The 25,170-nt window shown below is 49.4% G+C and overlaps 2 protein-coding genes across 6 annotated transcripts in view; one reads left to right on the top strand and one right to left on the bottom strand.

Annotated features, from left to right (window-relative positions):
- The window catches only part of LOC142888173 (low-density lipoprotein receptor-related protein 1-like), a 97,768-nt gene extending 81,711 nt beyond the window's left edge, over positions 1-16,057 (top strand). The window contains exons 65-89 of the mRNA XM_076026242.1: positions 542-661; positions 783-905; positions 1,023-1,148; positions 1,952-2,068; positions 2,829-2,935; positions 3,037-3,169; positions 3,477-3,599; positions 3,699-3,821; positions 3,903-4,040; positions 4,124-4,261; positions 4,360-4,479; positions 4,584-4,870; positions 5,158-5,336; positions 5,675-5,781; positions 5,894-6,013; positions 6,115-6,291; positions 6,741-6,884; positions 6,979-7,152; positions 7,967-8,128; positions 8,686-8,857; positions 9,166-9,267; positions 10,062-10,135; positions 10,228-10,321; positions 11,240-11,384; positions 12,157-16,057. Coding sequence (XP_075882357.1) covers positions 542-661; positions 783-905; positions 1,023-1,148; positions 1,952-2,068; positions 2,829-2,935; positions 3,037-3,169; positions 3,477-3,599; positions 3,699-3,821; positions 3,903-4,040; positions 4,124-4,261; positions 4,360-4,479; positions 4,584-4,870; positions 5,158-5,336; positions 5,675-5,781; positions 5,894-6,013; positions 6,115-6,291; positions 6,741-6,884; positions 6,979-7,152; positions 7,967-8,128; positions 8,686-8,857; positions 9,166-9,267; positions 10,062-10,135; positions 10,228-10,321; positions 11,240-11,384; positions 12,157-12,294 — 3,443 coding nt within the window. The 3' untranslated portion in view covers positions 12,295-16,057. The remainder of the gene's footprint in view (positions 1-541; positions 662-782; positions 906-1,022; positions 1,149-1,951; positions 2,069-2,828; positions 2,936-3,036; positions 3,170-3,476; positions 3,600-3,698; positions 3,822-3,902; positions 4,041-4,123; positions 4,262-4,359; positions 4,480-4,583; positions 4,871-5,157; positions 5,337-5,674; positions 5,782-5,893; positions 6,014-6,114; positions 6,292-6,740; positions 6,885-6,978; positions 7,153-7,966; positions 8,129-8,685; positions 8,858-9,165; positions 9,268-10,061; positions 10,136-10,227; positions 10,322-11,239; positions 11,385-12,156) is intronic.
- The window catches only part of fmnl3 (formin-like 3), a 34,514-nt gene continuing 24,676 nt past the window's right edge, over positions 15,333-25,170 (bottom strand). For 2 of the 5 annotated variants that reach the window (XM_076026247.1, XM_076026243.1), the window contains 13 exons: positions 24,769-25,141; positions 24,125-24,217; positions 23,924-24,048; positions 23,569-23,771; positions 23,175-23,478; positions 22,996-23,076; positions 22,763-22,892; positions 22,065-22,225; positions 21,830-21,931; positions 20,267-20,359; positions 20,049-20,172; positions 18,698-18,818; positions 15,333-16,715 (listed from right to left, as the gene is read on the bottom strand). In XM_076026247.1, the coding sequence (XP_075882362.1) occupies positions 18,727-18,818; positions 20,049-20,172; positions 20,267-20,359; positions 21,830-21,931; positions 22,065-22,225; positions 22,763-22,892; positions 22,996-23,076; positions 23,175-23,478; positions 23,569-23,771; positions 23,924-24,048; positions 24,125-24,217; positions 24,769-25,141 (1,881 nt within the window). In that variant the 3' untranslated portion in view covers positions 15,333-16,715; positions 18,698-18,726. Of the gene's footprint in view, positions 16,716-18,092; positions 18,137-18,688; positions 18,819-20,048; positions 20,173-20,266; positions 20,360-21,829; positions 21,932-22,064; positions 22,226-22,762; positions 22,893-22,995; positions 23,077-23,174; positions 23,479-23,568; positions 23,772-23,923; positions 24,049-24,124; positions 24,218-24,768; positions 25,142-25,170 lie in introns of all 5 variants that reach the window. The other 3 variants (XM_076026246.1, XM_076026244.1, XM_076026245.1) reach the window with 3 other exon arrangements.

Consider the following 25,170-nt stretch of genomic DNA (forward strand, 5'->3'; position numbering starts at 1 on the left):
TGCCAACCTCCCAGTCACTCAGAGCGTTTTCAGCCAGTCTTAAAATTATATTGAAATGAATTGAAAGATTATAATGGTGTTTTTTTTTGTTTTTTTTTACATAACCAGTTCCAAGCTTCCTTTTAGCCGCGACAAAAACAGGAAGCACCTGCTGCCAGTCGTCGCAGGAGAAGATGTAGAAGAAGAAAAAAGTTGAGACTGTTGGAAGCAGCTAGCAGCTAAATTAGCAGAAATAGATGATTATGGAGTGGTGGGGAAAAAATATATTTTTGCTTTTGCACCTGACTGAGAGGAGTTGAGCTAAACAACATGGCCAGTTGGTTCAGCCGATCGGTCTGCTTGAATGTGATCCAACAGAAGGTCTGTGGACCCATTTGCCAAAATCTTCCTCCTCGTTCCAAACGCTTTCTGCAGTCTCTCTTCACCAGAGGAGATGAAACACTCTGTACCACTTTCAGAGTCGGTCGCCGTCGTCGGCGTTTTCCTAAAGAGCTGAGCATCTAAGTGCATGTGGTCTCCCTGTGTGTTGTTGCCCCTGCAGACATTCACGTTTGCCTGCCCAGCCAGTTCAAATGCTCCCACCCGAGCCGCTGCATCCCGGGGATCTTCCGCTGCAACGGCCAGGACAACTGCGGCGAGGGCGAGGATGAGAAGGACTGCCGTGAGTGGAGGCCTGGCCTGGCCTGGCCTGGCCTGGCCTGGCCTGGCCGGGTCACCTCAGTGCTTTCAAATGCTCACCATGATAATGATTATAACACCATCTTCTCCTCTTCTCACCGTAGCCGAGGTCACGTGCGCGCCCACCCAGTTCCAGTGCGCCATCACCAAGCGCTGCATACCTCGCGTGTGGGTGTGCGACCGCGACAACGACTGCGTGGACGGCTCGGACGAACCGGCCAACTGCAGTAAGACCACCAGCTGCTTCTCTGTTTCTTTTCAGCGGTCCAGTCGTCGGCTCCCGAGACTCACTCCCATCATGTGTGTCTCGCCTTTTCCTCATCATCCTCCTCTTCCTCCTCCAGCCCAGATGACGTGTGGCGTGGACGAGTTCCGCTGCAAGGACTCGGGACGCTGCATCCCCGCGCGCTGGAAGTGCGACGGCGAGGACGACTGCGGCGACGCGTCGGACGAGCCGAAGGAAGAGTGCGGTAAGAAAAGAAAAAAATATTGTTTGGTTGTGAAAGAAGACGTCAGCACTTGGACTGCCGTGATGTTATTATCTCAAAATGTCATAACACCTCACTAGAAAATCCATGGGGTTATAATATACATTGATACTTGTGAGTGAAGCTGCATTGATGGAGTGCAGTGTAACAGGGCTTTCAACTTCTGAAGTAACGGGTGAAGAAGAATCCTGATTGGTCGGTCAGTCTGGGGGGACCTGAGGACAGTTGAGGCGTTGATTATCCAAAAGAAAGCCACGATATCCGTGCAGTGTAGGTTCCACCTGATTGGCTGATACCTGACGTCCCTGTGGGGGAGCCTGGAAATAGTCTCAGGTTCACCAAGATGGTGGCCCATTCATTTCAATGGAGTTGCTCACCCAGCGCGAACGCAGAAAAGGTTTTTGACTTCCGCATTAATGGGCCCATAGAGCGTGCGCAGCAGTGTCACTTCCCATCATGCCTCTGTAGCTGACAGGATCTATTTGGCCAATCGGAACGATCCTAGAGAACGTCACTTACAGACACAACAGGACGCAGCCAATCAGAACGAGCTGAGAAACACTGGGAATAAACTCTTTTCTGCTGATTTTCTGGCCTTTATCATTTTTTTAAACAACTAAAAGACCATAACTGAAAAATCTACAATAGAAGGATTTGATATGAATCACGTCTCAGGTCACAGTCGTCCTGTCAGGTGTGAGTTTTTTGCTGCAGTACCTCGAGTGGCCACTGGGAAAAAAACCTTTTGCTCTGCTCTCTCTCTCTCTCTCTCTGTGTCTGCGCAGCCGAGAGGACGTGCGAGCCGTACCAGTTCCGCTGCAAGAACAACCGCTGCGTGCCGGGCCGCTGGCAGTGCGACTACGACAACGACTGCGGGGACAACTCGGACGAAGACAAGTGCAGTAGGTGTCGCGTCTCCCGGCGCGCCGCTGAAGACGTCCTCACGCCGGAGACTGTCAGCGGCCGTCTCACCCGCCACCTCCACTCACCCTCCACTCATACCTTTTCACTCGCTCACTCACTCACTCACTCACTCACTCTGCGCCTGACAACCGTGTTAACCGTGCGTTGCTCGTCGACGACAACCTGCCGTGTGCTAACGCCCTCCCGCCGCCATTTCTGATGCATCTCACTCCATCTGATGCTTGTCTCATTTCATACTGTCCCGTCGGCGTGAACCAGAGGTAAGAGACTCTCTGCCGAGACCCTCCGGTCTCCCGTCGCCTCCGTGCCGTGTCTTCATGCTTCCTCCCGTCCGTGACAACCCTCCCTCCCAACTCTGAGAGACTGAAAGAGGAGCTGGAGAAGCTTGGACCATCTCATTATTTCTCATTCAAAAGAGAACTTTGTCAAAACCAGAGATTAAAAAAAACATAAACTAATCATCAAATCTGACATACAGAGCTGCTTTCACTCTCTCAGCATTGCCTGCTGTGTCATACTGTCTGCTTCCGCCCTGTCATGTGTTTAGTATTGACACCTACAAGACGAAGGTAAAGGCAGAGCTGCTCTACTGTCGTTACACACGGTGGAACTGTACGATGGTTGAGACCTGAGGTTTAAAGAGAGATCCCGGGCAGACAGCTGGGGATTCTAACTGGCCACTGCGGCCCCCCTGCACCCTGAGCAGTCGTGTTAACGCTGCCCCTGTCCTTGCCGCAGTGCCTCGACAGTGCTCCGAGAGCGAGTTCGCCTGCACCAACGGCCGCTGCATCGCCGGCAGGTGGAAGTGCGACGGCGACCACGACTGCGCCGACGGGTCAGACGAGGTAAAGAGGGAGAGAGAGAGAGTTGCAAATAAAATCTTTTCGGTCGCCGCGCCTCGTCAGCGCTGACGATTAACCCCCGACACTGCGACGTGTCTCTGCAGCACGACTGCGATTTGAAGTGCGACAACGACCAGTTCCAGTGCAAGAACGGCCACTGCATCCCCATCCGCTGGCACTGCGACGCCGACCCCGACTGCATGGACGGCAGCGACGAGGAGAAGTGCGGCACTGCCAGTGAGTCTCTCTTTGTGCTTTGTGTTTGCTCTGGGGCTTGGTGACATCACGAAGGGCAGAGTTCCAAACCTGCTTGTTTTAACTCAGAGAAACCGGCTGAAAACATAAAGGGTGCAGCTCTCTTAGTCTTTGGAGCTGTTGAAGTTGAATAATATGGGAGCTTCAGGTTTTTCTGTCATTCGTGTCAGATATTTTGTGACTTATTCCATTGATTCATATCAAACAAACAGTGAAGAGCGTGACAAGGCCGCATTTTAACTACAAGCACCGGCTCCGAACGAAATCTCTTCCTTTTTCTTTCCCGCAGCCGTGCGTCACTGCCCAGTGGACAAGTTCCAGTGCAACAACACCCTGTGCAAGCCCCTCGCCTGGAAGTGCGACGGCGAGGACGACTGCGGGGACAACTCGGACGAGAACCCGGAGGAGTGCAGTGAGTGCAGTGCAGCTCAGAGGACCCGGCCGAGCTTCCTCTCTGACTCTGACCTGCTTCTAATCCCTCCTTCTCTTCTGCCTCCGTGCGACCCTCTAGGGAGGTTCCAGTGCCCCCCTACCAGGGCCTTCCGCTGCCAGAACGACCGCGTGTGCCTGCCGCTGTCCAGGAGATGCGACGGCGTCAACAACTGCGGAGACGGCTCGGATGAAATCAACTGCCGTGAGTTTCGCCTTCTTCCGTTTGTTTCTCGTCCATGAGGGCAGCGGCTCACCGGGCGCCTTTGCCTCCCTGACTCCCCAGCGACCGCCCCCGCCGTCCCCGCGTGTGAGAAGGACGAGTTCCAGTGCGCCAACCACAGGTGCGTCAGCTCCACGCTGCGCTGCAACTTCTTCAACGACTGCGAGGACTTCGGCTCCGACGAGCTCGGGTGCAAGACAGGTACGGGCCGATCGTAAGTTTGACCCCTGGGGAGCTTCTTCCCGTCCACTCACCACCCGGCGCCGCCTCGCCTCTGTGCCCAGACACCAAGCTGAACGACTGCAGGAGCAACCGGACCCAGTGCGGCGACGGCGACGAGGCGCACTGCGTGACCAACGGCACCGACTCCTTCTGCTCCTGCAAGCCGGGCTTCCACAAGATCGGACACCGCACCTGCGGAGGTACCCAGCAGCCCCGCCCGCCTGCCGCCGCGGCCTCCGCGCCGCCCGCCTCCCGTGCTCTCCGCTCAAAACCCTCGTGGCCTTTTCTCTGTTGTCAGACAAGAACGAGTGTCTGCAGTTCGGAGTCTGCTCCCACATGTGCAACAACACCAAGGGCTCCTACAAGTGCAGCTGCCACAAGCACTTCGCCAGGATCAGCGACACCTGCAAGGCTGACAGTGAGGCCCTGCGGCTCCACACCTCTTTTTTTTCTTTTTTGGCCGACTGCGTGTGTCATTTCTCTCTCTCTCTCTCCCTCTTTCCCTCTCTCTCTCTCTCGCAGACCTGAACAGCAGCCGGCAGATCCTCTACATCGCCGACGACAACGAGATCCGCAGCCTGGACCCGGGCGTGCCCAACTGGCCCTACGAGCAGACCTTCCAGGGAGATGCCAGCGTGCGCATCGACGCCATGGACCTGCACGTCAAGTCCAACCGCATCTTCTGGACCAACTGGCACACCGGCCGCATCTCCTCCTACGAGCTGCTGGGGGCGTCGTCCTCCTCCTCGTCCTCGTCCAACTCGCACCGGAACCGACGGCAGAGCGAGGGCAGGGTCACCAATCTGCAGGTGGATAGTGTGTGTGTGTGTGTGTGTGTGTGTGTGTGTGTGTGTGTGTGTGTGTGTGTGTGTGTGTGTGTGTGTGTGTGTGTGTGTGTGTGTGTGTGACAACACATTTAACATTGAAGGGATGCAGTATTAAAACAGTACCAGAGGACGTCAGTAACTTGTGAAATCTGAAATCAGTGTTTTTTTAAGCAAAACTGACCTCTGAACTTCAGCATTTCTTCATAAAAAAAAAGTGAGCGCAACAAAAGAAAAGGTTCTGCCCATTAAGAGTCTGTCCTCGCCCTCAGATCAAGGAGCTGAAGATGCCCCGGGGCATCGCCGTCGACTGGGTGGCCGGAAACCTTTACTGGACCGACTCGGGCCGCGACGTCATCGAGGTGGCCCAGATGTCCGGTCAGCACTGCAAGACGCTCGTCTCCGGCATGATCGACGAGCCGTACGCCATCGTGGTGGTTCCGCAGAGAGGGTAGGACATGACAACAAACAAACAAACAAACAATGTATGTCTTGTGTATATTTCAGACCCTGATTTATGTTCTGGGATTGATAGAAATGTTTTGAAAAATGAGCTAATATGATTGTTTTTAATCTTATTGATCTATGTGTTTTGTTTCATATTTGTGGCATGAAAAAAATTTCAATTTTGGGGTCATGTGACCATCAAGCATTTAAGCACACTTGTCAACGAGAACCTAAAGTTGTTCACAGAGACTAAAGATTAAGTAATCGCAGACCTGTCAGTGTGGGAGGAATTGTTTTTAGTCTAAGTCTTTTTTCTGGCTTCTCGTTCTATTTCCCCTCCAGAACCATGTACTGGGCGGACTGGGGGAACCACCCCAAGATCGAGACGGCCGCCATGGACGGAACCCTGAGGCAGACCCTGGTCCAGGAGAACATCCAGTGGCCCACAGGTCAGAAGCTCCTTCGTTCAGTTCGATGTGACGGGAGCAGATTTCTCCCTCCGCTCTCTCCTCCCTCCTCACGTCCTCGGCCCGGTGGCTCCACCTGTCCTTGTCTCCGCAGGTCTGGCGGTGGACTACTTCAACGACCGTCTGTACTGGGCCGACGCGAAGCTCTCTGTGATCGGCAGCGTTCGCCTGGACGGCTCCGATCCGGTCGTCGCCGTGTCCGGCATCAAAAACAGTTGCGTTGGAAAAATGAAAGAAAACCCAGATTTGATTTCCCGCCTTGAGATTTTCCTGCGCTTCAACATGCCTCTATGTTCCTCCTCTTCCTGTTTCCAGACCTCCTCCATCCGTTCAGCATCGACATCTTTGAGGACTACATCTACGGCGTCACTTACATCAACAACATCGTCTTCCGGGTCAACAAGTTCGGCAAAGGCCCCATGGAGAACCTCACCACTGGCATCAACCACGCCACTGACATCGTCCTCTACCACCGCTACAAGCAGCCCGAGTGTGAGTTCTGCAGGGGCCGAACCCCTCCCCCACCCGACCCATCAAAGGTCCAGTGCGTGAAAGTGGGCTTGGTTTTTATATTGGCAAAAGCTTAACATAATGCCCAGAAATACATTAATAAAAAGACATGATTTTTCCAACCTTAGAATTATCTATAATAATAACAATAATAACATACACAGAGCAACAAGGATCTTGCTCCTAGTTACAGTAGATGCCATCTTGTTTTTTTGTCATTTACTTTTTATTGATTTTTAATTTTGTACATAACAATGAACATGAAGACCTTTAGACAAATGCAAAAATATCACAGCAAAAATGCACAAAAAAAGATTGGACACCTCCTGTCAAGAAAGTCAACCATAAGAGCAAAATGGGGGTAAAGAGACGTAAAGTGACGTCTCCCTCTCTCCCTCCATCTCTCTCTCTCTTTCTCTCCTTCCCTCCAGTGACCGCCAACCCGTGCGACCGGAAGAAGTGCGAGTGGCTGTGCCTGCTCAGCCCCAGCGGGCCGGTGTGCACCTGCCCCAACAACTACATGGCCGACAACGGCACGTGCGTGGAGCGGGCCGCCCCCACCCAGTCCCCGTTCAGTGAGTCCGCGCACAAGCCGTTCACGCAAACGGCCGTGGGCCCGAAGCCTCAGCGTCCGTCCTTCCTTCATCCCTTCCATCCTTCCTCCCGCAGCTCCTCCCAGCGGACCCTGCGACCTGCAGTGTCTGCACGGCGGCAGCTGCTTCCTCAACGCCCGCCAGGTGGCCAAGTGCCGCTGCCAGCCGAGCTACACCGGCGAGAGGTGCGAGATCAACCAGTGCCGCGACTACTGCAAGAACGGCGGCACGTGCACGGCTTCGCACACAGGTCAGGAACCCCCGGCGAGCACGTTTTCAGCCCAGGACGAGCCGACTCTGTTTAGGCGCCAGCAAAGAACAAACATCTGACAGTGATTGTGTCAAGAGACTCAGGCACAAAAAAATTAAATAAACAGCGGTTGAGTAAAGAAAAGAAAAAGAGGCATCGCCTCACACTCTTTCAAGACAGAAGCAGAAGGCTTAGTTTATAATTAAAGTGGAGTTGATAATAATTTATGACTCGAGATGCGCTGAGTTATGAAATATAAAAGTATGTTTGCGGTAGAAGGAGCCAATCATAACGTGAAATTAACATTTAAACATCAAATAGAGATGTGAAGCAATGTTGTTTTTTTGTTTGTTTTTTAATTGAGGTCGACCAAAGGTGAATATCAGTGACAGATTCATGATATCCATATTTATTTCATTTCAATCTGGCTTTCTCCCTCTGAGGCTTTAATATGTGGAGCAGCTTGTGTTTCTGATGATGATGATGATGATGATGATGATGATGATGATGATGATGATGATGATGATGATGATGATGTATTTTATTGAATCCATCTCCATCTTCAAAAAGCATCTAAAAACTCAGCTCTTCAGGCAGGCATATACCAGAATCCCTCCATTATTGCTGCTGTATTGTATTGTATTCGTTCATCATGTGACTGTTGATGTCTTTGTTTTTAAACTTGCCTTGACAGGCACCTTATAAATAAAATATATTGTTACTATTATGTATTATATAGTACTGTTATTATTATTTTTGTATAATTAGGCGACTGACTGTCTCCCTCTTGCGCCCCCCCGCACCCCCCCCCCAGGCACTCCCACCTGCAGATGCCCCAAAGGCTTCACGGGGCCCAACTGTAACCGGCACACCTGCCAGGACTACTGCCTCAACGACGGCAACTGCTCCGTCAATGCGGGCAACCAGCCCACCTGCAGCTGCCCGCCGGGCCACCAGGGGGACCAGTGCCAGTACAGTGAGTTTGGAGCATGGATGTATTATAAGAACTGGATACCGCACTGGCAGTGAAATCCCATGGCCCCAAAAAGCATTTTCCCCATAGACTGCAATGCAAAAGTAAGCGCCTTTGAAACGGCTGACAGGACGACTGTGACCTGAAGCACGATTCATATCAAATCTTTCTATTGTAGATTTTTTTTCAGTTATGGTCTTTTAGTCGTTAAAAAAAATGATGAAGGCCAGAAAATCAGCAGAAAAGAGTTTATTCCCAGTGTGACGTCAACACGTCGCACATGCTGCTGTGTCTCAGCTCGTTCTGAGTGAGACGTTCTCCAGAATCGTTCTGATTGGCCAAACCAATCATGTAGGTTACAGAGGCATCATGGGAAGTGACACGACTGCAGGTCAAAAACTTTTCCGCCGTATGCGCTGGGTGAGCAACTCCATCGAAATGAATGGGCCGCCACCACTGGTTTAGAGCCGTGCTCAGCAGCGCCCCCTGCAGGGCTTTTTTTTTTTTTTTGTCTCTGCCTCTCCTCCCTGTCTCACCCCGTCCCTCCCCCTCTTGCTCAGGCATGTGCGAGGGCCACTGTCACAGCGGCGGGACCTGCTTGCAGACGGCCAACGGCACCAAGCTCTGCCTCTGCACCAGCCAGTTCATCGGACACCAGTGCGAGCTGGACAAGTGCCTGTTCTGCGGAATCGGGAAGTGTCTGACATCGGCGTCGGGAGAAGTCACGTGCAGGTGGGCGCCGCCTCGTTGCTCTCGTTACCTACCGCGGCGACTTCGGAATCCTCAGGGTCTGTCTGTGGGCTCGAGGTTCGGAGTTCCGGAGGGCATCGAGCCAAGTTGTCAATCAAATGATTGGAGATTGAAGATCGCATGCTCAGTCACACCTTGAAGTGTATTAACATGACAAAAGAAAGTGCCAATGCTTATATGAGACAGTGCAAACGGCAGAAAAAAACAACACGTGCTGGAAAGAAAGAAAGAGCAGCAAGAACAATCAATGTGAAATAACACTGTATACAACCATTTTTCTCTGTGCGTAGCTGCCCCAATGGCCACGTGCAGCCCAGCTGCTTCACCTGCCTGGACTACTGCTCTAACGGACAGTGCACGGTCGACTCTCGCACGCTGCTGCCTCAGTGCAAGTAAGACGCCGACGCACTGACACGCCGCCAAACACAGTCTGTCGCCAACAGCCGCGATGCATTCGGGCGATTTGCAGATCGTACGGAACCACAACCCTTTTGAATTTTTGTTTCTCAGTGTGGGTTCATTCTTTGGCCTACATCCATTTACTGAAACACTCCTCTGAATCGGATAGATAGATAGATAGATAGATAGATAGATAGATAGATAGATAGATAGATAGATAGATAGATGGATCTGCGCTACATAATTAATAATAAAATGAAAGAAATCAGCAGACCAAGGTTGTTCATCTGCATCTTATTTTTTAATTCAGTCGTATAGCTGGAAAAATCCCTCAAGTTTGTTTGATGATCAAAAGTTTCAAAGAACTTTTGATCACGTTCTGTTTTAAATGAAAAAAAGAGTCTATGCCTTACTTCTTTCCCTTGCTCTACTATTCTGTGTGTGTGTGCAGCAACACACTGTTTTGGTAATATGTCATTTGTGATGTCACAAAGGGCACCTGACACATGTCCAGAGTTATAAACCATAAAGTTCTCCAAATTTAGAAGCTGCTTTTCCCACATTTCTGGCGCCAGGCATTTTCTACAGTTCTGAGAAACAATTTCAAAAAGATACAATTTCATGAATTAAGAAGTCCTTAAAAACAGTGTTGAATACGGAGAAAACTGCAGGGTGAAGTTAATGAACGCTGAGATGCTAACAACACAGTTTTGACTCTCGGGAGTCTCCTGCAGTGATTGGACAGTGATGCAGTCTAAGCCCCGCCTCCCTCTCTCTGTCTCCCCAGGTGTCCTGCAGGCTGGACGGGCTACAGGTGTGAAATCGTAGCGGCCACCGTGGACTCGTCTCCCTCCAGCGGCAGTAAGTTGCAGCTTTCGCGCCGCTTCGGGCTCCGGCTGACGCCGCCGTGCGACTCTCACCCTCACTTCCTCCCTCCCCTCCCCCCACTGCAGGCGCCGCCTCCATCGTGGTGCCCTTGTTCCTGCTGCTGCTGCTAGCGCTGCTGGTGGTCGGCGCCATCGTGTGGTACAAGCGGAAAATGCGCGGGTGAGCCCTCCTCCACCTCCTCCTCCCCCTCACTGTCCACCCTGCCGGTTCTCGGTGACGTCACGTGACTCCGCCCCTCTGGCCTCTTGACCATTTTCTTTCCCCCCCCTCCCCATCTGCTGCTCACACACCTTTGCTATCCGGCCTCTCTCTCTCCTCCTCCGTTAACCATCTATTTCCTGTCTCCCAGGTCTCTATGGGAACGCAAATCTCGCTCACAGCGCTCGCGGTAACTTCAAAGGGTTGCATCATTCACCCGTCCACCCTGTCCACCTGTCCATTCTGTCCGTCCGTCCGTCTGTCTCCTTTCCTCCCTGCCTGCTAAACCCCGCCTCCCCTCCTACAGGGTTTCCCACCCAGCAACACAGGGACCTTTTGACCCGATTCGCTTCTCTGACGGCCCAAAAACAACCAAAGTTTTTGATGTTTTGTTTTGTTTTTTCTGCTTTTTATGATTTCATGTCCTCTCGCGTCCCTGTGCGTTTCCTCGTTTACATGTGTAAATGTTAGGCTCATTCGTGTGCTTGCCTATTCAAACAGACTGCTGTGCATCTGTGGAGCTAATGTTGACATGCTTGCAAACAGCCCTAAATTCTGTTGGTGGTGTTTTTTTGTGGTTGCTATTTTTTTGCACCCGGCATTCTGCACGACAGACATGCTGCAGCGTTCTATCCCGGGTTTGATCAAATCAGTCCAAAAGGCTCATTTGTCAACCTTGCTAACGTGCGTCGTGCCAAATCTGTGTCAGATCTGTGTGATAGCTCCCGATTCCGAGTCCTTATTAATTTTCCGTGAGACTGCAGAGTGGGTAATTCTCCAGAAGAATGATCCACCATGTGATCGTTTAATGTCACCGGGGTGTAAAACCAAGTCGCTGCGGCAGCCCTGACGAGCCCGTCCGTCTCCGTCTGTCCGCAGAGCGAAGGGCTTCCAGCACCACCGCATGACCAACGGAGCCATGAATGTGGAGATCGGGAACCCCGCGTATAAAATCTACGAAGGCGACCCGGACGACGATGCCGGGGAGCTGCTGGATTCAGACTTTGCTCTGGACCCCGACAAGGTAACAGAGCTCAAAGCAAGCGAAGGGCAAGAAAAGTCTCGAACGACACTTCATGAATTGGAAATATGTAAACTGAACCAGAGTTTAAAAAAGACAAACTGTAGAAATGCTCTGAAATAATGTTTTTCTCTGCTATATCTCATGGAAGAAAAAAAGTGATGTTATATGAGCCATTGTGGAAAAAAAGTATGCAACAGGAATTTAGATTGATTGCATATTATTTCCGACAACACGGTCTGCTGTTTGTGATTGAAGAAAAAAAAAAAAAAATAGTACGTTTATTTTGCAATGACATTTTTGAGCACTAGATGGTGCCAAATCGTACACAGTGGATTTGTGAAGGCAAAAACTTTTGCAGCTGAAGCAACAACCAGCAGAGATGCACTCAGACGCTGAATTTGCAAATGAGGCACCGACTTTATGAACTAGACAGACGCACAGACTGGTAGATGTCAGCTGTCTAGAAACAAATGGAGAAGAGTTGTTTTAGATCTTTATCTCAGCTCCAAATTGTAAGTAATTTCTGCAAGTTTTTTAAAAAATATATATATATGATATGTAATATATGCATATCATGTATATGATCCATCTTATAAATTCCCAGTTGAAGTTGTGTTTTAAAGATAGAAGGACGAGCTTCTGGTGCGAACCGACCCACTGAGGTGCTACAAGAGGCTCCGGATCAAACCTGCGCCTCCCTCAGCCCCTCAGCCCCTCCCCCAAGTAAACACTGTCCTCTCCTCCTCCTCCTCCCCGCCCCCTCCCCTTGCAGCCCACCAACTTCACCAACCCGGTGTACGCCACCCTGTACATGGGAGCCCACAATAGCCACAACTCTCTGGCCAGCACGGACGAGAAGAAGGAGCTCCTCTCCCAGGGCGACGAGGACATGAGCGACCCGCTGGCGTAGAGCTCGGCTCGGACTCCCCTCCTCCTCCTCCTCCTCCTCCACCTCCTCAGACGGATGGACGGATGGAAGGACGGACGGACGGACGCTGCCCCCCCCCACACACCTCCCCACACCAAACCCCCAGTGCTGAGCCCACACTCGCACTCGCGCGCTCTCTCTCTCTCTCTCTCTCTCTCTCCCTCATTTTAGGCCTTTTAAAACCAACTGTAAAGAAAAAAGAAAAGGAAAAAAAAAAACGACGACGACAAAAAAAGCGAGAAAACTGTATAAAATGTATAAAATGAAGGACTACTTTTTTAAGTGATTGCAGTATTATATTTTGTTCTTTGACAAACAAACAAAAAAAAAATCCTCCTCTGACGGAAACAGGAACCATTTTATAGACATTTATTCAGTTTTTCTTTTCTTTTTTTTCTTTTTAATGTTGGCTCACCTCCTCATCACGCCTCTCCTCCCCCGCCGCCGCCACCGCCGCCCCTCCCCCTCCCGCCCTCCTCACACTTTTAGCCACTACCTCTGTGCAAATGTAAAAGAAAAGAGAGAAACAAAAACAGGAGTGGAACAATTTTAAGTTTTCTTTTTTTTTTCTTTTTTCGTTCTGATTATTTTTATACGAATTGTACAGGGGCAGGAAACCCCCCCCCCCCAAATAATAACACTGTTCCATCCCAGAGAAGCGGCTGTGTTTGCGGTTGGCGCAAGAAGCGGAGGAGTCGGTGCTTCCTGGATGTTGGGTCGGACCACCGTCTGTCCCACTGTCACGCGTGTAAAGTGATGATACGTTTGCTGCTGGAGGTTTTAAAACACAACAAAAAAAAAAAAAGGGAGCAGACAGAGTGGCGACACGTCGTTCGGAGGACTCTCTCCTTCTTCTTCTTCTTCTGTCTCAAAGAATTACATCCGAGTGATTGTCTTTTAGCTCCTTGCACAGACTAAAGTTATATATTTGCATATATATGAAACCTATTAACAAAAAGTGTCTTGAGAATATACCCAGGAATACACGCATCAGTAACAAATAGCAGTCTGTACTTTTTTTTTTTTTTTTTTTTTTCTTAACGGCTTGTTTTGCTTCTTTGACTTTTTTTTCTTTTAAAATTTTATTTCTTTCTCGATCCGAGTCATTGCTTTGTCGATGTTGATGTTGTTGTCGTCGTTGTTGACGTGTCGGCAATGAATGAGTCCGAGGTGGCGGCGGTGTGTTACGGGAGGATGAAGATGATTGTACTAATGTCCACATTCCAGGATGAAGAGTCCGGGATGGCTTTCTGTGGCCTTTGGCTTTACTGCAGGACACTCTGGACAGGAGCTGATTTTTTTTTTTGTCTTTTTTTGTTTGTTTTTTGCGCTGAAACTGTGCTAGAAAGTTGTTTCCTTCATTATTTTTTTTTTAGTCCTTTTTTTCAGTCCTTAAAGGAAGCTTCTGCAAATCTTTTCCGGTCCACCGCTGAAGAAACAATCTGCAGCGAGCAATTAGCCGAGGACTTTTGTTCCGCGTCTTTTGATTGTAAAATGTACGTCGCAGGAAAAAAGGCCGGAGAGACCGTTCGGATGGTACGAACTTCTGTTGGGAGTTTTTTTTGTTGTTGTTGTTTTGTTTTAAGCCTCTCTTTTTTTTTTCTTTTTTTTTTTCTTTGAAACGGTATGCAATGACATGGACGCATCATTTAGGCTAACGTCCATGTTAAGTGCATTCCCAGGAAGGGGACCTGATAAGCTTCCTGAAAAGCATTCCTTTGTTGATTCCGTCGCCTTGCTGCTGGCGCCGCTCACCATCAAACTGGATTTTACCTTCTTCTTTTTTTTTTTGTTGGGAATGAAAAAAACATTTTTGGTTTCTTCTTTCTGCAAAGCGCCGCTCAACAAGTGTCTCACTGCTCGTCACGCTGCTCTTCAAAATAAACTCAGCTTCCATATCGCTCACTGCATGGTGCTCGCACACACACACACACACACACACACACGCCTACGCCTACGCCTGTTTGTTCCGTCTCTCAACGACAGTATTCATCAACCACATTTCTTTGATATTTTAAAACATCTCCATTTTTTTTTCCTCCCCCCCCCCCCAATTCCACCTGACCACGTACTCTAGAATATTCTCTTTATTTTCAGACGGAGATTTTCTTTTGGTGACAATTAAAAAAAGCAAACAAACAAACAAAAAAAACAAACCCACATGGATATTTGTGGTTCTGATTGTTTTGTTATGATTCTATTTCTTTTTGATATAAGAAATTAAATGGATTTTTATAGTAGAAAATGTATGGCTAGTCTGTTGGTTTGTTTCTTCTTGGAGGCGGGGCCAACTCGAAGGCTTGAAGGTGCCAGATTAGGGTCATTTACAGAAAAACATTCTTGTTTACATTTTCCTGTCAAACCTGATGGATGGATTTTAAGTAACAGGGGTCGTTAAAAACAGGGGGTCTTAAAATATCTTATGCCCCAGGCTCCACTATAAGTATTTTTTCATGCATGGCACCCCTTATATTTATTTAATCTTTTACTATTGCACATAGCTTTTTTTCTAAACCCCTTCCCTCTGTAATTATTTAGCAAAACGAGACTTCCTATGGCTCTGTGATGAACTGGCGACTTGTCCAGGGTGTCACCCTGCCTTCGCCCTAAGACTGGGATAGGCTCCAGCAGACCCCCGTCACCCTGAATAGGAATAAGCGGGCATAGAAGATGAATGAATGAATGAATGAGACTTCCTATTGGCGCATGTTAAACAAGGCTTCCTATTGGCTAGTATAATAAGAGGCTTCCTGTTGGCTCTTTTAGAACTATGCGTGCTATTGGCTCCTACAGGTGAGTTTTAGGGCAAGTTCAGGGGGTCAAAAAGCTGTTCAAAGTACAAACCAGCAGAGCAATAAAGCTGCTCTCACAGCTGGTGTTCTCACTGAGGCTCAGTCACTAAAAATACTTTGGACAGCACTGAAGTGACCGTCCTATGACAGCTTGGCCTAAGACAGAGTGTTGGAATGTAAAAACTCAACATGTCTGGGCCCAGAGTGAAAACAACAAATATTGACATCTTCGTTTACATAATTCATCTCATTTATTAAACAGAAAGTGTCATTTTCTTCAGGCAACCAACAGTATTGTGGACTCAATTTCTTCTGAAAAGTAAAATTCATGTTTCAAATGTACATTACAAACTTGGCATGGTAAACCACATAAGTAGTGTGAGAGACGCTTCCCTTGTGTGTGGACAAGTTTCAAAAATGCCAAGAGGAGAAAGAGAAAAACGGCCTTCACATCCGTAGCAGGTTAATGACATGCGAGCCCTAAAACAGCAGTCCACCCACATTCCATCCTCTATGTACACAACATGTAACTTTCCGAATAATGGAAAGCCTTGTCAACCTGTTCCGCAGAGAGAGATTATGACCTCTTAAGACGTTGAAGTTAACTGAGAGCTGAAAGATAAAAATCCACCTCTACAAGCCTCCTTAGAATGATGTGTAACTTGGTCAGTATTATAAGGCTAATGTTATAGTACAAAAGCAATGGCAAATACAATCTTAAACATATAAAAGAATATGGCTGACCCGAGACATGTAACACTGTCCAAACACATAAAGGCACTTCAGGAGCGACGACAACAAAAAGAGACATTCAAGGAGTTTTGGTTTGTCTAGCAGGTCCGTAGGAACTTTTCCACTTGGATGCACTTTGCAGTTTGACTCTTAAGACAAACAAGAAGCGACATTAAGTCGTGTTTAAAACGTGCTGCCGAGCCTTAAAGTTTTTTGTTTTTTTTTAAAAATCTGTTCATCTAAGGAAAAATAATTAAAAAATAACAACATTTTAAAAATAAAAACTTGCTGTAGTTTCCGTTATTTGGAGAAAAGTTGCATAACAGAGTTTGGGGCAAACGTCCCAGCAGCAGCAGTCTTAGCATTTTCCCTTTGGCAGCCCACCAGTCGGAGGATCGGACTTCCTGTTGCAGGGCGCTGCCGGTCCGTCCGTCCGTCCGTCCGTCTCCTCACCTGTCGTCCTGGTCCTGCTGCTCTGCCTCAGACAGTCTGTGTGTTTGGCAGACAGGAGGGACCAAACCCCCTCCCATTGTGCTTCTTCTGCCATGATGCCTGCCTCGATTAAAGTGGCTCTTGGTTTGTTTGTTTTTTTTGCTTTTTAGTTGTTTTTTTGTTTGTTTGTTTTAAACAAAGAAAGGCCTCCATAAATAAATAAATTACCCGGCTTAAACAAAAGGCTTGTGTCCTGTCGCCCTTCTTTTTCAGTCTCTGCAGCCTCAGGGGTGGGGGTGCAGGGGGGGTTGAGACAGACCATCGGGACACAGGGGAGAGGGAGGTTACGACGGGTGAGTGTGAGTGACGGGTGAAAGTGGTTTTAGGGCCTCTTCCAACCGCTCCGGATCAGCGCGTCAGCTCGCAGGAAAGGCTGGTTCCGGAGATCTGTGCAGTAGGTGGGACGAAGGGAGGAGGGACACAGAGTGTTAGAGGCCAAACTGCAAGAGAACAAACTGCTTCTGAAGTGCATTAAAGAATCTGACGCGCTCAAGAGTTTATTAGACACACCTCACAAGCACGTGTTATTTTGCCCGACCGTCAGCGTCATTAAAGACGGCAAAATAACAGAAATGCCTGTTTTCTTGTGTTGTCACAATTTCCATTCAGCCTTGTGTTCTGAGACACCATCAGGGTCACGTGACGTCTCAAACAGCAGGTCAGGTGGGCGGAGGAAGTGTGAAGCTGCAGTTAAGCAGCAGTGAAATACTTGAATTGATCAGGACCAGCAGCTCTGGGTGATGGAAGCCTGACTGTGGTGCAGGACCAGGGTTGCTGGTTCAAGTCCTGCTACATTTGATCTTTATAGGAAATCTCTGTTGTGTTTTCAATGTTTTGTTTTGTTTTTTATTTAAAAACAAATTGAAGCTGTTAAATCCTTACAAATTTTGAGGGAGTTAAATCAACTCAGGCCAGGTGTGTCTAACAAACCGAGTGCACGGCGTGACATATTTCAGTCAAACAAGCGTTTCAACAACTGCAAAAACACTCTTGAAGAAAAAACAAACTTTTTTTTTTTTTTGCATTGTATTAGCTTGGTGAGATTTGCACACGATGCAGACGTGACACTTAAACACATTCCCGTCGCCTTGTGGTTTAGCAGCTAGTTTGCAATGCACAAAACAGTCAAATTCAAGGCGTCGGGAGCGTTGTCATGGCAACCAAGGACAACTAAGGCGCTGTTAACACGGCTACGGTTCGGCACATCGGTCAACAAGCTCTTTCAAAAGAGAATGGGCACTTTATCAAATTATACAAGACAGAATGTTGGCAGTCTTTTTTGTTTTCTTCTTTTCTTTAAATTTTACCAGAGCCTGCTGACCAAACAGCGGATTAGCACACAACAGACGCACAACAGTTAGCGGTAAGACAAAACAACGGCGGACGCCGTCGACAGGTGAATACACACTAAACAACATGCAACACAGAGTTCGAGGAGGAGAGGATGATGATGATGGTGGTGGTGGTGATGACGACGACGATGTGGATCCTGCGGCTAAATACCAGAAGTTTATTACCGCTGAGTCTGTCTCTTTAAATATCACCTTACATCACTTCCTGATCACCAAGAATAGAAACTTTTAGGACGGTTGCGTAGCTGAGCAAAATCTCAGAGCAGTAAAGCGTCTTTTATTCATTTATTTCCTTTTTTTTTTTTGTTTGTTTGCATCCAAAGCGCTAGCTGAAGCAGCTGACATCACTGGAGCAGCACACAGCAGCCTGAGGGCCGAGCGGGCCAGCTCGCGGCGCGGCCGCCTTCCTTACCCTCTCTTAGGAGTGGGAAATACTGTCATTAATCTTCTGTTCAGCTGGAGTGGGAGGGGGTGGAACAAAGAGTGGCAGGCCGGGAGAAAAGAGTCACATGTTAGCCAGGAAAAAAAACCCAACACCAAAAACAAACAAACAAACAAACAAAAAGGTTAGTCTCATGAAACAAGGCTGTTTTGTTTTCTGTTTGTTTCAAAGAGGGTCTGTAACCGAGCCAAACCTCTTTCAGAAATCAGCACCATGACACGATCATGTCAACATCAGGCAGTTTTTTTTTTTCTTTTTTTTTTTTACATTTTTCATGCAAAGTCATCTGATCGCAGTCATGGTCGGATGACATGGTGGTCCCATCGAAATATTTTTGCCGTGCAAAACGAACTCACGGGACAAAGAGGTTTGGCCGACGCCTATCTGTCGGCTGATAGGAGACAAAAAAAAAAAAAAAAAAATGACCGGCGGCGGCCCGTGTTAGTGCACAGTGGATGAAATGGTGGTGGAGGTGGAGGTGAGAGAGGGAGGGATGGAGGTCGGGGGGGGGTGGAGCATGCTGCATGCATCACAGTGGGATGATCGGGAAGGCGCACAAGAGACACCTGGACAACCTTTGGCGCTTAGGGGCGGGGAGGGAGGGCTAGCAGTTGGCGTCGTCGCAGAGGTTGGCTTCACAGAAGAACCGTGAGCCGCGTTTAGCAGTGCGGGCTGTGAAGGGCACGCTCTTCAGTACTGGGGGGAGGAGGAGGAGGAGGAGGAGGAGGAGGAGGAGGAGGGCGGAGAGAGAGAAGACACGTCACACCTGAGGCCCTGCGGCGGGGGAGGGGGGAGGGTTGGGGGGGAGGGGGAGGAGAGAGGGGGAGCAGCAACAGCAAACTTTCCTCTCGGGGAGGCTAAAGAGGACCTCAAACAGCTGCACAGAAAATAAGCATCTCCAGCAGTCACTAACGATCCTTCAAGACTCCACAGATGACTGAAATGCGTTAGCCCTCTGTTTGCAGCCTCCAGCGAAAAACATTCGTTTTCAGGCTACCTGTTACATGGACTGCTGAGCTGTACCTTCCTCGTGTTCACCAGCTCATCAGCTGGGGTTTGCCGTCACTAACCTGGGAGGGCTGTCAGTCTCCTTTGTGACATCACAAAGGGCTGATTTTCCAGATCTATCATACACAAGGAAAAACTGCTTTCATTCTTCCGGGGAGTTTGCTGGCAGACTGGCAGTCCAGGAAATTCTATCACAATATGATTTGCCTGAAACACTGCTTTGAATGGACACAACTCGGCTGTTGGCCAATAGAATGTTTGTCACTATAATTATCAGGTAAACGTGTCCTTCACGCTTTGCAGGGAGGCTGTGAACAAAAAGCTTTGTTAAGTTGTAGAAGCTGACAATAGTGGCGCATTGACACCTTACATGTGTTTGTGTAACGCTATTCTGACTCTAATCAGACTCTTAGTGAGTTAGGACACCTTGGGATTAGGACGCACTGAGAACCAGAGGCGGAATTAGCAGGAGCAGCACTGAAATTAATAATACACAGACATATACTGAGGTCACTGATTAGTGAGGACTGGTAAACACACAATCACAATCCCTGAGACCATAGATACTGATTTGACTTATTGAATCCCTCCTATGCCCCCTAGTGGTAGCTAGAGAAAAAGCCATGCTACAATCAGACGATCAGTTTCTACATGAACTGGCTCGAAATCCCGTCGACTGAGATCCTCCTGCCTGGATTTAACGTCGCCGACACTTCAGCAGCCTGCTGGGCTGCAGCCAGACAGCACGTCACGCAATAACCAGCGACAGCTGCTGCTGCTGCTGCTGCTACGTGCTGTGCTCCAGATGTGCCGGCGACGTCTGGGTCACGTAACACAAGGTGCACTTTAAAGCGGCGGAGCAGTCGACGACCACGGTCATCAGGTCCCTGGGGGGACGCCGTCCTGCGTCTGTCCCACCTGTGATGATGTCTTCGATGGTGCCGTCCTTGCCCTCGTAGACGGGCCGGTGCTCCTTGGCCTGCCGCCGCCGCAGCTCTGCGATCAGCTCGTGCTGCTGCTGCCTCTTCTTCTGCGCCTGGACCTGCACGAGGGCAACGGAAATATTTCAATGTATGCCTCCTCCCCGCACTCAAAACTTTACTGGTGAAAGGTTGCAGCAGCAGCAGCAGCTGTACCTTAGGGTCGTGCTGCTTCGCCTCCTCAGCCAGTTGCTTCTCCCTCATCGCTTGCTCCTGCTTCTTCCTAAGTTCGTTTTCCTCCACTGCATCCTGTTGGCGGGAGAGCAGCCGGACACGCAGATAAATCAAGAGTCTGTGTTTGGCTGGAGGAAGTGAGGCAGGACGGGGACACAAACTTTGGAAATGTTCCCACGAAGAGGAACTGTAATATTCCAACTATGCAAACACGCAAAGCTTGTTTTCAGAAGCATATGTTTTCTTTTGTTATTTCTACATATGGACTGGAACATTTTCCCAAGTCCTGGAGAACCCATCTAAAAAGCAGCCAACAATCCAACATCCCTGAACTAAAACAAGATTACTGGCACACAAAAAGCATGCATTGCTGTTTTCTATTGTTTTTATAATGTAAAAAAATGCCATCCATCCTCGATGAAAGAGCCACGACTGCAGCATTCATGCTGGTCTTGTTAGTTCCAGCTATAGTTTCAGCATTGCAGTCACTTCCTGTTTATCTTCTTTTGTCTTTTTCTGGAGCTTTAAAGGGAACCTTGAAATCTCAGCTGCAGTGCAAGCACACCAAACCCAAACCCCGACCCTAATCCCAACCCAAAACCTAACTCCAATTTTAATCCTAACCCCAACCCAAAACCTAGCTGCAGCCCCAACCTTAGGTTGCTAGGGGGATGGCCTAAGCCTAGGTTTCTTTTCCGCCACTAGGGGAGCCGTAGAAAATTGGAGAGAAGAAAGACGAAAAAATGAAAATTAATAAATAATAGAACCAAATTATCTTTTAATTAATATCATTGTTCAATCATTCTTCTTAAATATAATCCATGAGAATATTATATCATATGATCATATCATGCCTCCCAGTAAGAAAGTATGAGGCAACATACTGTACATTAAGTATGGCTTTACAGCCATACAGAAAAATGGCCATGAGCATCTGCATATAACAAGTTTTGAATTTCAAATACAAGAAAGAAATGTTTTTTTGTTTTGTTTTTTTTAATACTAATTTTGTAACAGCGGCGGTTGGTTTGCGACAGGGTTCGCCAGCCAGGTGCCTAATGCTGTTTAGGGGGCCGCGGTGTGGAAAAGTTTGGGCACCCCTGTGTTGAACTACTTTAGGCAAACTGACAGACTCAGAGAAGCAGAAGTCCCTGTTCGACGGGTTTCCTTGAGCAGATCCTATAAATCCGGGCCGAGAACAATCCCAGGATGTGTGCTGGGACGTGGTGGGGCAGGGTGTGGCTGTCCGGGGATGCGGGTGGAGGTGGGGGGGTGGGGGTTGAGGAGGAAAGGACGAGACGTGGAGGGGTGAGGAGAAGGCGGGGGAAGGCGGGGCAGCACAGCTGCAGCTCCAGTGTCAGACCCAGCTGGTCTTTCCTGTTATTTGGAGCCGCGTTGGCCACGTCCTGCAGCACGGCAGCGGCGGTGGCCGGCCAGCGCTCTGCCCTTCCCCTCGCTGGCTGTCTGACAACCAGGAGACCGAAGCCCTGACGGCCAAGCGGCCCACACAGCAGAGCAGCAGAGAGCTGCAGAGCACCTGCTCACCTTGTAGGCCTTGATGAAGCGCACAAACACGGGGAAGAAGACCGAGGGCGGGGCCGTCTTGGCGCTCTCCCCGAAGTAGTTGACCACGTTGTTGAAGGCCTCCTGGAAGCGGAGGGAAAAAAAGGGAGACAGAGTGGAAGAATCACGTGTGAGGAAACAGAGAGGTCGGAGAGCTGGCAGCACAGCTCGCTCCACGTCTATTTTTCCCAGAGTTGGAGTGACTGCGCTGCGGTACCTCGGCCGTCTTGGCGTCCTTCTGTATTTTGTCCAGCTGAGCGTCGCTGGCCTGGACGAAGCCCTTCAGCACCGAGTGGTCGTGGAGGCTGCACTCTCGGCGGATCAGGTCCATGCCTTTGCCCAGCTCCCGCACGTCCAGCAGCACGTTCTCCAGGGACACTTTGGACCCAAAAAATGAACATGTTGTAACTTGCAGTTACAGACCTGTTCAATTCCCCGACAATTGAAAACGGAAGCGTGTTCATTTCAATTAACTTTATTGAAAACCAAAGCACACACGATGAAAAGGTTTCTGGCTTTTGGGTTCCTTGCGCATTATGCGTCCTGTTGATCAATTGCAGGAGTGTCCCTTCCCATCATGCCTCTGCCACTCAGCCAATCAGAAAAAGCCTAGACACAGCATGACCTCATGCAGGGAAAAAAGTATTTTCTAGGAATTTTCTGGACGTTTACATTTTTAGAAATATTAAATGTCCAGGAATTAAAAAATACACAGTAGAAAGATTTCTTATGAACCACAATTTCGGTTGGAAGTGCCCTGTCAACCGTTTTATAGGTGTTTATTTTTGTATTAAAGTCAATGGTAAAATGCTTTTCAGACAGCGTGGGATTTTGGCTGCAGTACCTTGAGTGGCCACTAGTCAAAAATAAAACCGCTGCGCACACAGAAGGACAAAACGGGATGTGTGAACTCACCGGCTGCGGCTTTGTCCACAAAGTGCATTTCGTTGTAGAAGTTGGCCAGCTCGGGGTACTTCTCCTTCACGATGAGCGCGATGTAGTGGAGCAACGTGACCTTCCTGTCGGTGGACTTGGTGTCCAGCAGCTGAGCAACAACAAAAGAGGGATGTTGAAGAGTTGCCTGCTTTTTTTGAGCCAACAGCCACTATTGACTGCAAAGTTGGACATTAGCGCTGAGCACCACCCACCAGGTCGAGACTCTGCAGCTTAAAGCCGTACACGCAGCCTCTCTTGCTGCTGTTCATGTAGTTCCCCAAAGCCAGGATGATCTGCGGAGAAGCCAGAGGGAGGAGAAAAATCAGCAGAGCGCAGGAAAAACCGACGAGCCGGGCGCAGCTGAGCGAGGGAGCGGTCGACCCCTCCTGACCTCCAGCATCCTCTTCAGCTTGGGCGACGACTTGACCGAGGCCGACGCAGCGATGATGGCGTTGAGCTGCGGCGTCAGCATGCCCACGCTGTCCGAAAAGTTGCCGACGAACGTGATGATGTTCATCCTCTGCGTGAGCCGCTCGATCTTGCTGAAGAGCAGCATGAAGCGGTCCTCCTCGGCCAGCTGGTCCAGCGGGCGCCGCTCGCGCTCGTACTGCCGCAGGGCCTTTACCTCCAGCTCGGTGGGCAGGAAGCGCATCAGGCACTCCACAAAGTCCACCGGCAGCGCCTTCAGGTCAAACCTGGCGGGGGAAGAAGAAAGGTTAAAAAAACCCAAAACAACCCAAAGTCATCTGCGCACTTTTTTCTCAGCTTCATGCACGAATGCGTACTTCTCGATGGCTTTGCAGATCTCCTCCGTGGTCTTGTTGGCCTTGCGCAGCGTTATGGCTAAGTTCTTGGAGCGGTTGGCGTCCAGGATGGTGACTTTGTTCACCGCCTTCTGGGCCACTTTGCTCTTTGAGCACGACAGATCCACGATGGGACCCTGAGCTCTGGTCTTGAACACCTCCTCGAACTTCTCCAGGTCCAGCTCCTGCACACGCGTGGACACGCAAGTTTAAAAAAAGAATGTTTGAAGAAGATGGCCAAGGCAAATATATATGAAGCCTCAAGCCTCAAACGTTTTTTAATTTTCTTTTCCTTTCTTTCCACTTGTTTACAAAGACCGATGGGGATGTGACTCACCTCCAGCACTCGCTCATCATCGATCTCATTGAAGACGGTGCCGTTGATCTGATTGGGCTTCAGCGCCGTCCAGTTGAACACCGGCAGGCGGAACTTGGTCTTGATGGGCTTCTTGATTCTAATAGCTGCGAGTGAGAAACGACAGCAACGGTCAACCTGCTGCTCCACTCCCTTTGAAGAGAGACAGAAGGCGGCCCTCACCAGAGAGACCCACGCTGAGGAACACGGAGGGGGAGGCGTCGGGTAGGGGAGGGGCTGGAGGAGGCAGCGGCGGAGGGGCAGGTGGGCTCCCGCCTGAAATTGGTGCAGAAAATAAAACTAAATTAACAGAAAACAAAACAAAACAAAACAAAAAAACATTTCTGCTAAAACAGATTCCGCTTTGTCGGTTTGATGTTTGGAAGGGGATGAAAACAAGGAGAAGCCTGTTTAAGCGCAAACTTTCTTTCACAGGTTGGACTTTTTCTCATTTATCAGCAGTTCACTGGTGGATGTTTTTTTTTTTTTTTTTCGTATGTGATCAGTCATCACGTTCTTGTTTTTTTTCAATTACTGTTGAAAACTTTACTTGCTCTGCTGAGCAGCAAACTGCTGCAACCAGTGACACAGTTCGCTGCACAGCAAAGGAATCAAGGGCTGCGTTTCCTTTTCCTGTCTGCGCCTGTGTGTGTGTGTGTGTGTGTGTGTGTGTGTGTGTGTGTGTCTGTGTGAGAGATGGGCCGTGAAAAGTGCATCATTTCCTTTGCGTGTTACGGTGAACTAAAAACAAGAATAGCATATGCAGCTGAGCCCAAAGTCAACTTTCACAAGTCGGTGTCACCAGACAGACGGTCACAGTCAGTCACCTGAAGCAAAGGGCAGGGGGGGCGGCGGTGGCGGTGGCGGGGGAGGCGGGGGAGGGGGAGGAGCTTCGCTGGCTGGCGGCAGACTGGTGTCTGGAGCGCCTGGTCCGGTCAGAGGAGTCGCTGGGCCCAGGGACAGCTGGCCGACGTCTCCCAGCGAGATGCCGAGGCCGCCGCCTCCTCCTCCGCCGCCGCCGCCGCCGCACGGTTCGATGGCGATGTCACCATCGGGCTTCTTGTGCAGCCGGATGGTGCCCTGTTGCTCCATCTCCAGCAGCCGCCTCTCGATGTTGAAGTGCCTCTGGGAGGCGGCGTCCTTCTCCTTGAGAACCCTCCGCAGGGTGTTGACCTGGGTGTTGGTCGACTCGAAGGTTTCCTAAACGGTCACCAGGGGGGGACAGAGAG

This window comes from Nelusetta ayraudi, unplaced genomic scaffold, assembly GCF_046127955.1.
Source record: "Nelusetta ayraudi isolate G7.1 ecotype Tasmania unplaced genomic scaffold, CSIRO-AGI_Nayr_v1 ptg000019l, whole genome shotgun sequence".
Lineage (NCBI taxonomy): Eukaryota > Metazoa > Chordata > Actinopteri > Tetraodontiformes > Monacanthidae > Nelusetta > Nelusetta ayraudi.